The sequence below is a fragment of the Convolutriloba macropyga genome, chromosome 2 (assembly GCF_964194025.1).
Source record: "Convolutriloba macropyga chromosome 2, txConMacr16.3, whole genome shotgun sequence".
Lineage (NCBI taxonomy): Eukaryota > Metazoa > Xenacoelomorpha > Acoela > Convolutidae > Convolutriloba > Convolutriloba macropyga.
Window position 1 is genome coordinate 3,188,697 of NC_134469.1, and position 13,218 is coordinate 3,201,914.

The 13,218-nt window shown below is 32.8% G+C and overlaps 1 protein-coding gene and 1 non-coding gene across 5 annotated transcripts in view; one reads left to right on the forward strand and one right to left on the reverse strand.

Annotated features, from left to right (window-relative positions):
- The window catches only part of LOC142355702 (mitochondrial import inner membrane translocase subunit Tim10-like), a 42,945-nt gene that overhangs the window by 8,663 nt on the left and 21,064 nt on the right, over positions 1-13,218 (forward strand). For 3 of the 4 annotated variants that reach the window (XM_075407802.1, XM_075407784.1, XM_075407790.1), the window contains exon 2: positions 10,832-10,980. In XM_075407802.1, coding sequence (XP_075263917.1) covers positions 10,832-10,980 — 149 coding nt within the window. Of the gene's footprint in view, positions 1-10,831; positions 11,034-13,218 lie in introns of all 4 variants that reach the window. The other variant, XM_075407794.1, reaches the window with a different exon arrangement.
- Positions 10,560-10,632, reverse strand: Trnak-cuu (transfer RNA lysine (anticodon CUU)). The gene has a single exon. It is a non-coding gene; the product is annotated as a tRNA-Lys (tRNA).

Here is a 13,218-nt window from a genome sequence, read left to right on the forward strand (position 1 = left end):
ATAAAGAGAAAGACAGACTTGAGATGCATTATGGATTTAAACAAGAAGATATAACGAAAGAAATAGAAAGTTTTTTCACTAATGAAAATGACCAATCTACGAAGTAGTTTCACTGATCCAACAGCACCGAGTGAGAGTTTACTGTATCCAGATTTATCATCAGTATCGGAACGGTTGATGCGCGAAGCTGCTGCTGTCAATGAACAGCAGATAAATGAAAAGATTCAAGCTAATAATAAATTTAACAATAATATTAACATTATAAAAGATATTAGAAATTATTATGAAACTGAAACTAATAATTATAATAAGAAGTTAAGTAGATATAAAAATTATATTAACGTAGCTGAGATAACAGAAATAATATTATCATCAATTGCAACAACAGCAACAACAACATCAGTTGCATTAACAGGTATAGGATTACCTTATTCTATACCCACAGCTTTTGCTACAGCAACTGTTTGTGGTTCATTATCAAAAACAATTAATACTAAAATAAGAAATAAAATTACAAGTATTCACAAATGTATATTCTAGCTAAACAGTTTAGTGATAAATTTAATAAACTATATACTAAATCAATGAATGATAATAAAATAGATAATGATGAATATAATGAATTAGTCAAGGTATATGAGGATTATAAGAAGAACAAGAAAAATAAATTAAGTGTTTTTTTAAACTAAAGTTATTAGTTTTTAGTAATAACAATGTCTTTAGTAATAATAATATTAGTATAAATATATACCGATAATCATAATCATAAACATAAATATAATCATAATCAAATAATTATCTTTTCTTTGTACCTAAGTATAAACCTCTTCCTTTTTGTACTACCTTTATACCTTCACCAGTAGTTGCAAATTTAATTAAATCAGGTGTGGCTGATAAAGCAGCTCTAGGGTTTCTAGATGCCGCTGCAGTTCCTATTTTACTTGCAATCTCTAATGCTCTTATTGGATTATTAGCAACTTTCTTTCCAAAGTTAACTGTAGCTCTACCAACACTTTTAAAAAAATCTTTCAATCCCTCTGCTTCTATTGTTGCATCAGATACTGTCATTGATTTATTCCTTCCACATTTAGTGCAGGATCCTCTTAACATTTTAGTACCTTTTGGTGTAATAGCTCCTCTTATGTTATTAGTGCCACTATAATGTCTGCCACCAACACAATATGAATTGGTTTTGAACTTATTTAAAAGACTCATTTCTATATATAAAAAATAATGGAAGTTAAAAAGTATAATCCTTTTGTTGTTATGAATAAGCCTATGGGTTTCACCCGCGAGCGAAGCTCGAAGACTAAGCCTACGGGTTTCACCCGCGAGCGAAGCTCGAAGACAAAGCCTAAGACTGAGTCTAAGCCTACGGGCTCTGCCCGCGAGCGAAGCTCGAAGACTAAACTTGAAGCTAGAGGCTTATGGCGTAGCATCGGTGAAACCGGTTCCCGGATGGACGGAGTCCTATCTCTAGAGAATAAAAAGAAATTAGATACTATTTATGCTAAAGGTTTTGTTAAGACTAGTAGGAAATAATGATAAGGACTTTAATTATAATTATATCTATGATTTGATAAGCCTCTGGCTATCTGCGAAGCAGTTTCACTGATCCACGAAGTGGCTTTGCCAATTAGTCTCTACGAGACTATAGACCTTCGGTCATTAGTTTCTATGAAACTATATCAACCATCTTATTACCATCACTACTAACACTAATAACCTTTCTAGTTAACACTAATGCATGACATATAACATCGGCAACTGCAGCACTAAATTTAAAGTTAAGTTGTATTGGTTGTGGACCTATATGATCACTTTGATATCTAGTATCAAATACATATATTCTATAACTACTTTTGAATGTTCTATGATTTATATACGGTTTTATATTATATGGTAGCCCATTATAATCTTTATTAAAGCTAACAATCTCTTTAAAAGCCTCATTATAATTATTGGTGCCATAATTATTATTCATTCTATCTTCAGGATAAAACTCACTACCAATCTTACAATAACATTCAGTAACATACATTATATGAAATGTACTTGCATCATGAGTTTGTTCATTAACATTATTATTTTCAAAACCAACTATTATATATTGTGGTCTTTCCATACCACTTTCCATACCTAAATCAAACAAGAAGTTAGTAGCATTAGGTACGTTCTTATAAAATGTCTTTCTTTCATAATAACTGAAGTCTATATTATTCTTTTTATTTAATCCTTTCTGTACAATAATTCTATTATCATTACTAGGATCAATACTAGGCACACACCATGATATATCTCTAATTTCTATATTACCATCATTAGCTACTGCAACAGCACCAGCATTAATTCTATATAGAGCTCTATCATTATTATTTCTTTTTAATATTAGTTTAAATCCTAAACCATATATAATCTTTTTTAAATCATTCACAAAACCAAATAGATCACTCATCTTAACCATCATATACATATGACCTCGTTCGGCAGCAGCATGATCACCTTTAAGTTGACTATCTCTATTACCTTGATTTCTAACAAAACCACTCTCATATTCATCATCAGTACTAGTTAATAACTTATACATCAATAGATTAGGATGACAATGATCTATATATTCAATGGTCCTACCACCACTAGTTTCAAGTTTAACTGAACTAAACAATGCCATCATACCATAATTAACTAATCTAATATTAGCATTATTAGCAAATACACCCCCAGCATCATCTGATACAACAAACTCTATCTCTAGATATGAATCGTGTATATTTAAATGATTCTCTTCTCTATTGAGTATGATATTAATGTTAGTATTGATTGTATTCATTGTTGCCAGATTATTTGGTTTATACTTTATAATCTTACTTTTGTGTATATCATTATTATAACCATAAGTTGCATCCAAATTAAAATCCATTTTTATTAGATAAAAAATGACTGATAACTTAATCACCGGAGGTGCAACTTCGTTGATCTTATGGGAACTACAAAAGATACATGATGCTTTAACTAAAACTAAAGAAGAACACACACTTAACTTTAGAATGATAAAGCCAACAGAAAAGTTTAACTTTAGTGAACCTATACTTAATAAAACAAAATTAGGTTTAATTAGATTATCAGTTTATAACTCAGTGTTTAATGTGAATAGAATGAACAATCAACTCATACTACTTAACAGACATACTATATACTTTTAATCTAACTGAACCACCAGGTTATTTGATAAATATTATACCAACTAATATCTTATATCAAAATGTAACTAAAGATAGAATAGAATATATAGAGTTTCATATTAAAGATGAGCATGGAAGACCTATAGACTTTAATGGTGATGTATTAAGTTTTACTTTACATCTAGTGTAAATAGTTGGGCGAAGCCCCATCAGTGAAGCTGCTTCGCAGATCTGGTGTAACCAGCAACAACTTCGTTGATCTAATATAGTGAGCAGACGAAGGTCTGTTTGATTTAGTTACAGACTTAGACTTAGACTTTACTTAGACTTAGGCTTAGACATAGTCATAGATTTAGACTTAGACTTAGACTTATCTGCGAACAAACTCCGTCTGTGGTTTACCAACGAGCTCCGCTCGTGGTAACCCGAGCAGGTTCCCTGATTGGTGTAACCACTTCGTGGATACTTAAACTAAACTACAAAACTCTCCGATCCCAATTAATTCTTAGTTTACCATTAATATTTTTATTTTTAGTTATATCAATGACAATGTAATTATAAGGCTCTTTCCATACCTTATTACATATATTAGCAAAATCATTATAACTAAGTTCCACATTATTAAAGAAATCTTGATATATAGATATGAGGGCTTTACCTCTCTGTTCAAATAAAATAAATAGATTACAGTTCTCTCTAACACTCTGCCTATCCAGAGAGAACAGGTTTTGATTAAGATATATCATATTACAATTATTATGTCTACCCCTACAAAAGTATTCATTAATAACTGGTTTTTGGCTCTAACATCATCGAATATCATTAGTTTCTTTAAGTCTTTGGGTAGTTTATCAGGAGATGGTAAATCTTTTATATCTTTAATAAATTCAACATCTGCTTTTGGGTTTATTCTTTCTATACCATGGTACTGATCACCAGTAGGTCCAATGATATATAGCTTATCAAAGTATATACTAGCTAGAATTAGTTTTTTTAATAAGAATGTCTTACCACATTCACTAGGACCAGATATTATACATCTAAAGTTATCTGGGAATGCGGCTTCAGTAATTATATCATCATCATTTAACCATGAATATAGATCATCATTTATATTAATGGCAATAGGACTTGTTTGGATTATATTACTTCTTGGTGGTGATATATCCAGATTAGGACTACTTCGCGGATTATGACTACCCCCTTGATTATAACTACTTCTCTGATAGATAGTCTCATCATTATAATTATCATAAACATTGACATTATCATTATCATTATCATTAGCATTAACATTATTAGCAAAGCTACTTCGTAGATCATTATCATTATCATTATCATTAAACTTAACATTATCATTATCATTAACTTTATCGTTATCATTAATTTTATCGTTATCATTAACTTTATCATCTGTGAAGCAGGTTGGCATGCCACGGACGGAGTCCGTTCCCTGATTATCATTAACTTTATCATTATTAGCAAAGCTACTTCGTAGATCATCTGCGAAGCAGGTTCCCTGATTAACTTTATCATTACAACCCAAACAGAAACACTCATTATACATTCCTGGATATTTACATTGATTAACTAGAATATTCAAAGCATTGTTAATTCTAAATCCTCTATCAATAAGATAGATCATGTATAAGCAATAAGCCCCACAATAAGATTCATCATATTGTTGTATTCTTTCATTAGAGCCTAGATTGACATACTCTTCTAAGAATAATGGAGGAGTTTCTATACCAAAACTATCAAAGTAATACACTGGACCACCTTCTCTTCTTATAACTAAAACCCAATGTGTACCTTCAGTTGGATGTAAATTTACAATAATGTTGGAGTTGGGTTCACTTACGTTATTTGGAGTCTGATCTCTCATTACAATTTCAATTGGTGTTAGACTTATATCTTTACCTATATCTTTTATTCTGATATCACTCATAGCACTATTATCAATATTAAATTTATTATTGAATTCCTCAAAAGTTAGGATAAGCATTTTCTTATAAATATTATTAATGTTTAATTATAACTCTAATTATAAGTCTAAATATAACTCCAATTATAGTCTAATTATAAGTCTAATTATAAGTCTAATTATGTCTATATTTATCTAAGTTTTCATTTATAAAAATGGAGACAGGTAGCGTGGTTATAATTTTTATTTTCTTAATTATATTTTGTTTTATAGTATATGATTCAATACCGAGTAAATATGCAAAACTAGAAGAAAGCTTTGGTGGATTTATGAATAGGAGTCTAGTTAGATTTGAATATGAAAAGTCACCATTACACACTATTGTCTATGGTGGAACTGGTACGGGTAAAACATATTTTGTTAGACAATACTTAAAATTATACTCAGTCCAAAATCAAGATCCGCGAAGTGGTTACACCGATCAAGATCAAAATCAAAATCAAAATCAAAATCAAGATCAAAATCAAGATCAAAATCAAGATCAAAAACAAAATCTGCGAAGCAGTTTCACTGATCAAGATCAAAATATAGTTATAGTGTGTAAAGATGACAGAGACTGGATAAATCCCGAGACTAATAAGTTTTATACTGGATTTAATAAATGTGATATGAATATGATCACAAAAAACAATATGCAAAAATTTCGAAATTGTGTAATAGTACTTGATGATATGGGTGATAAGTTAAATAAGGATATAGACTATTATTTTACTGAAGGTCGACATTATAATATTCAAATGATTGTAATGTGTCATAAACCAGCTCAAATAAATAATACAGCAAGAATGAGTTGTGATACTATTTATTTAACAACTTATAATGGATCTGATCTATTTAAAAACTTTAATGAGATATATAAATGTGAACATGACTTTAGTAAAATAATTAATGAGTTAAATAGTAACCATTATAATCGTACAGACGGAATGTCAGACGAACTTCGTTATGGTATAATTAAATATAATAAGAAAGAAAATACTTTTATTATTATTAATAGTAATAGAACAATGATATATGATTCAAGAGTTGGTTTCCTTGATTTAAAAGCTCTCAGTTTAAAAGATGAGTTAGGAAGAGAAGATATAAATAAACTTATAGCATATATGAAACCACTCATGATAAATGCAACAGATAGAAATACTATTAGTCATGATAATTATCAGTTTTATTTTAATAAACTTCTTACATTAAAAGGTATTAAAATACAGAATGATGTTTTAACTCAGGAAGTTGTTAAAGCAAATGGTCTTAGATTATTTTCAACTATTTTAGGTATTATAAGTTCATGTTTAATGATATATAATTTTAAGAGTCCTGATATATCAGTAAGAAATGCCGGACATGTGGCAACTGCAGCGAGTACTATGTTGAATAGAACAAGTACATTATTGAACTATGGATTTGGCAGAAATCAAGATCAAGATCAAGATCTGGAACATGAAAGGGAATATACAGATGGAGAAACATGGTCGAAGACCCATCAGCGAAGCTGTTACACAGATCAGCGAAGCTGTTTGGTAAACCACGAGTGTAACTCGTACACAGATAGTGAAACATGGTCGAAGACCCATCAGCGAAGCTGTTTGGTAAACCACGAGTGTAACTCGTACACAGATAGTGAAACATGGTCGAAGACCCATCAGCGAAGCTGTTACACAGATCAGCGAAGCAGTTACACTCATAAATATACTGGGATTTTAAATAAAGAGGGACAAGAGAATTTAAACAGTCTATATGTAAATAATGAAGAATTTAGAAATGAAATTATAAATTATGTTAAAAATAAAATGCAATTAAACCTTGAAGCAATTTTAGATAAGAGATGTAAAACTAATATACTCAATACGTTAGGAAATAAATATTTAGCAGAGTGTATCAAATCTAAAGATAATACTAAAGATGTAATTGAGATATTGGCTAAATATATATGTTGAGTATAATTGAAATCAGTGAACGAGCTTTGCTCGCGGTTCTCCAACGAACTTTGTTCATGGTTTACCAAACTGTTCAACGGAGTTGTTCAACTAAGTTGTTTTGCAAATTGGTTAACCACGAGTGAAACTCGTTTGCAAATTCGCAGATTTGACCAATTATAAATGGTTATAAAATGTTTAGAGTGTAACTATAAATGTGGAAACATTGCTTGTTTAAAATATCATTACGAATCATGTCATAAAGATAAAATTGATAAATGTATATGTGGTAATATAACAATAAGTGCTATTTGTGCTAATGATTTTTCTCCATGGGGTTGTTCTTTAAAAAATGAATCTAGCTCTAGTTCTGGTTCTGGTTCTAGCTCAAGTTCTAGCTCTAGCTCTAACTCTAGTTCTGATTCTGGTTCTAGCTCTAGTTCTGGTTCTGATTCTAGTTATAACACCAGTTCTAACTCAGGCCCTAACCCTAACTATAACTCAGTCCTTAACCTTAACCCTAATCCTAACCCTAATCCTAACCCTAACTATAACTCAGAAGTATTAATCAGTGAAAGGGACGAAGTCCTTGGTACCCCAACTGCCCCGCAGATCCACGAAGTGGTTACACCAATCAGAAATTGTAATAAATGTAATTATATAAAACCACTAACTGATTTTGATGAGAGTAAGTATACATGTAGAAACTGTACTTCAGCTAAAGTTAATTGTCCATATTGTACTTCTGTTGTGAGATATGATGGGATACGGGCTCATGTAAAGAAACAACATCCAGGTGTAGAATTAACTAAAGGATTTAGTAGAAATCTAACTGAAAAACAAAGTTCTAGAACCGAAAGTACTTTAGCCATTAGACAAAATGAAGAAGATTGCTCATGTAAATATTATGATTTTGTATTATTTCTTATTAATAATGGAATAAATATAGAAAAAGTAAAAGAAAATATAAATTTATTGAAAATTTTAGATAATTTTAAAAATTAAAGAAAAAGAGTGAATCGCTCTTTAAGCGTGATAGAAGAGTGATTTTCGTACTGGGGCATCACTCCGAAAAAGAGCGAAAGAATGAAATCACTCTTTTCTATAAATTTAGCTTAATTTAATTAGATTTTTGTTATTATATCATTATGATAATCCAGATCAATATCTAACGTGTAATATGTGCAAAGCTTATAAACATATTTCTTTCTTTAGATTTAGAAATGCAAAATGTAAGTTGTGTATTTACCTTCATAGATATAGATTCGGTCATACTAGAAATCAATTTAGAGAACACATTTATAAATATAATATCTGCGATGCGGTTATTGATTAAGATTTGAACTATGTTCTAGGGTAATGTTGAAAAGCATTTTGAGTCGAATATTCGAATGAAGTGTAAATACTATTTTTATACAGTTTGTAAAATTTAGATATTTAAGAGGGAAAAGCGTGATTGGTAAATTCACTGATAAAGATTAATTCGCTGATAAAGATTTGAATTGGATTTGTACTCTAAATTAAACAGTGTTAAAAAAAAGCACTTTGAGACGAGTATTCGCACGAAGTGTGAATACGAGTCGAAAAGTGCTTGAAAATACCATTTTTTTCTAATATGAAAAAAATTGGTCCGATTAGGGCAAAAAAAAACAGGTGGGGTATTTTTAGGGGTGAAATAGGGGGGTGCTGTGCACGGGGCCCCTTTTCCCCACTACTGATAGAAGCCAGATGAAGTTAAACTTAGGTAATAATTGAAAAATTTTTGTCAATCAGCTTTGAGATTATTGAAATATTAAGCAAAAATGTTTGGATGTAAAAGCAGAGATTGAGCTACCCGGCGGGTAAATTTTCAGCTGTGGCAATCTGAGTCAACTACCTGTGTTTACCTGTGTTTACTTTTTTGTCTTTTAGAATTTTGACCTCAGATACTTGAGTAGCAATTCGTTGTTTTGGGGTCACCAATGTTGATCGACTAGCCTACAGGATGGATTTGACAGTTGAGATTTCACACGCTTGTTTTGTGCGGTGAAATAGTTTGGAAGCATTTGAAAAGTTAGAAATCAAATTATGCAAATCTGGAAGTCGAAATAAGAAAATAAAGTTTCAATTTCGAGCTTCAGCAAACTGTTTTTTCTACAATATTGTCTAGAGGTGTGGACTCAAGGAAAGAAAATTCTACACGAGTTTAAAAGGGATAGCAGATATGATTAAGTTCCATTTAATTACAACTAAATATAATCTAATTGGTTTGCCCAACTTTGCCCAGTTTCCTCGGCAACTGCAAGAAACTGGGCAATTGCTTTGAGCCCAAATAGGATCTTCTCTCCCAAATGAGACAATCTCTCCCATCCATTTAGGTGACTGACGTCATTTCTATGTTTATTCAAAACACTTTATTTGCATTTGTTTTTTTGAAGGACAACTTGCATATAATATATTCATAAACATGAGAACAGTTTGTATTCATTTTTTCTGGGTTTCAGATTTCTTTCATTTTGCTTCTCTGATATTTTGAAAGAAAAATACTGTTCAATCTGTACCAGTTTTGTTGTTGTATCGCTGAACCCATGAAATCATTCAATGGTTGCAGCTAGTTAGTGAACTTTCTTTTTACTGAGACATTTATTTTGAAAGTTTTTTTACTGGCCCTCATTTAATGACAATTATGTCACTCTTTACTTTTGTGGAATAATTGCTAAAAACTTTGGATCTATTCTGTTTTGTCCCTCCGAGCTTAGTGAGCTTATATTTTTTACGCCCCCCAGGCGCACGTGCTATTTGCTTACATAGTAACATGGTATATAACAACATATAATTTGTAACTGGGGGGCGTAAAACCCACGGGGGGGGGGGGGGGGGGGCAAGACAGAATAGATCCAAAACTTTATTTGCTTTCTGACATTTCATGGCATCAGGAGTTTTTTTTTCAACTGGAACATATCATACAACTTAAACATATCATGCAATACATAAAACTTAGGCTGAGGAAAAGTTTTCTCAGAACTAAACTGAAGAACGAACAGTTTTAAAGACTCATCTGGGAACTTAAAACTAATCCTGGTGGTGTTTATGAAATAGATGTGATCCGTGGTCGAGAAACACCTTGAATGATGAGATATAGAATACAATTCTCAATTTAAAAAAAATGAATATTTTTTGGCAAAAAAAGTTTTTTGAATTAATAACTCTTGTCATTCGATTGTTTATGAATCTGCTGATATGGATTGTTTTACTAGATTGTTTGAACTTCGATTGATTAGATTTTCACTATTTTTAGCGTGCAGAAATTTAAGCCTCCGTCTTTATTTCCAAGGATCGATGTGTTTGTTCGTGAGGATTTCTTTATATCTATGCAACATATATATCTAATGGCCAAGAAATTCGGGCTGTTACATACAGGGTTCCTAATGTCCAAATAAATTTAGGGGTGTTGGAAAAAATGAATGCTCAGATTGAAAGTAAATTTGATATAAAAGTGAACTCCCAACGTGGGGCTCGAACCCACGACGCTGGGATTAAGAGTCCCATGCTCTACCGACTGAGCTAGCCGGGCTTGAGAACGTTGCTGATATATAGAACCGGCTTGTTTACGCACCGGGCCTCGTTGATCCAACGTTTGGTGGGATATAAATATTGCCAGGTGATCTTTTTCTTCGGTGAATTCTCAACTGAAGCTCTTGAAGAGTAGATTTCATATTGAACATAATTTTTTTTTCTATAAAAGTTGACTCTAAGACCTTGTTTGTCTCTAGGACTAAGTGCGTGGGAGTTGAGGTGAAGGAGCCAGAACTGACCAAAGGGGAGGCAGTGTGTCTAGACAGGTGTGTGGCTAAGTACATGGAGTTACATGACATGGTGGGGAAGACTCTGCAGGAGAAAACAAATCCCAATGCTACTCAGGGTGATAAAACATCAACAACACCTGGATGAAATTTGATGAGATCTTTTTGAGCAGTATGGGGTGATCTGGCGCACATAGAAAGGATTCCTTTTTTATAATATCCCCCTTAATTTGTGTACTGTTGGATGAAAACAGAATCATTTAAAAAAGTCTACTGCGTAAACAAATCAGAAAAACTTGATTGTGCTTGAAACAACTATGACAGTAAATGAAGAGCAAAATAATAAAGGTCTTTTTAGCTTTTTCTTAAGATGCCATCCCAGGTCGAGGTTTTTATTTGTCCGCGTTTATGACTCAGATTTTTTTGAACGCACTTAGGGGGTATGGTGCGTTCCAACATACGCAGGCTAGGAATTTTTTGAACGAGCAACAAACACACCAAGTACTTACGGTCGAGCCAAAGTCTGGCCCACATACTAGCCAAAATCTGCGGCATAGACGCACCAACTCTGTAACATAAACGCAGCTATTCTGAAACATACACGAGCCAAAAATTGTCATAGGCGAGCTGAAGTCTGCAAAATACGCTTTCTCAGACAATTTTGCAATTAAAGTTTCGGAATTGTCTCAAGTTGATTTGAAAACTTTTTGAGATATTTCCGCATTTTCTGGGTGTGCTTCCCCCTCCTCTTTTCTCATCTGGGCTGGGGATGGCCTACGGCAGAGTTACAAGCAAATAACTATAGGACAATTGAGCAGAGTAATGGCCAAAAACTAGGCTCAAACTCTATCGCCAAAAAAACAAACAACAGAAAGCATATTATATATATATATATATATATATATATATATATATATATAAAATAGCAATAAAATTGTCGGAAAATTCTTTAGTGGATGTTAAAAATCAACTTTTTCGAGCTCTTTCAGATGATCTGGGTGTTTATACTTCCCTCTCCTCCGCGCTGGGGATCGCCTACGGCGGAGTTACAAACAAACCACTATAGGAGAATTCAGCAGAGCACTAGCAGAAAACTAGGCTCAAACTCTATCTCCAAACAAAACTAAACAGCCGAAAGCACTTTATATTTGAAATTGCAATAAAATTGGCGGAAAAAATCTGGGTGTTTATCCTTCCTCCTCATCCGGGCTGGGGACCACCGGCAACGGCGAAGTTACAAACAAACATCTATGGGAGAACCTAGATCAAAATCTTTCTGTTTCGGTCCCTACTAGTAAAGTGACACTCCTACGTAGGCCCTAAAACTTATTGAACATTTGGCCGACTATGTTGAAAAAAGTTTTTCGTGAATCGTTTATAGATGTTTTTTATGACTGATACAAAAAGTATCTGCAAAATTTAGTCACTGAATGTAGCTGCACTGTTGTCCTGAGGGTAGTCATTTTGTTAATTTTGTAAGGTTAACTGATTGCACTCTGCTCATCTAGAGGAACCGCCCTGTCAGGTGTTCATGAGTTTTGATTTTCAGATTCAGGTGTTGCTGATTTCCTGATAACCGCTAACGTGTCCCGGCCTGCTAGCAGCCCATTTGCTTTTTGAAAAGCAAGTCTTGGGGTAAAAGGATGCTCTTGAGCGACAACTTCTAAATACATGTGTAAAAATCGGCCTTCACCCGCCAAGGTAAGTGACTAATCACGTTTAAGCCAACAAGTTGACAATCACTTTGAGGCTGCCAACTATGTTAACAAAATTAAAAAGAACTAATAAATTGCCTGTAAACAAAACTTAGAATGACCTTTGCATTTTAGAAAGAGCTCTATCTGACAATAAATATTGAGGTTGCCCTAGTAGTTCATTGTGACTTTGACTGACTTGAGATCTGCTGGTTCCTTACTTAAAATTTTACTTACATTTGCTCCTTACCGAACCCATGTAACGAAGCTCAAGTCCCTTTCAGCGTCAGCTTTGAAACTGAGAGCCGCTTTTGTGTTACATCTACCAAGAACAGTGACATCACAAGGAAGACCTGTGAAGTTAATTTTTTATTTCATATCAAGAATGAATTTCAGCTTGTCTCTCGTTGCTCCAAAAGTACATTAATCCAATTTCTAGTAAGACATTGCAACCTGCTTGCAATTTGGGAATAAAATTCGAGTGTCTCTGTGTTCATAACGCAAGCTTCTAGCGACTTGTGTCTCAGGGGTCGTTTCAAAATTTGACTTTACAATTCTTCAAAAGCTTCGAGGTCTCTGAATCATTGCACTGGAACCAATTGTCTCGGTCTAAATCTTTTAAAAATAAAACTGCTGTTGGAACACCACAAATGAGACATTACC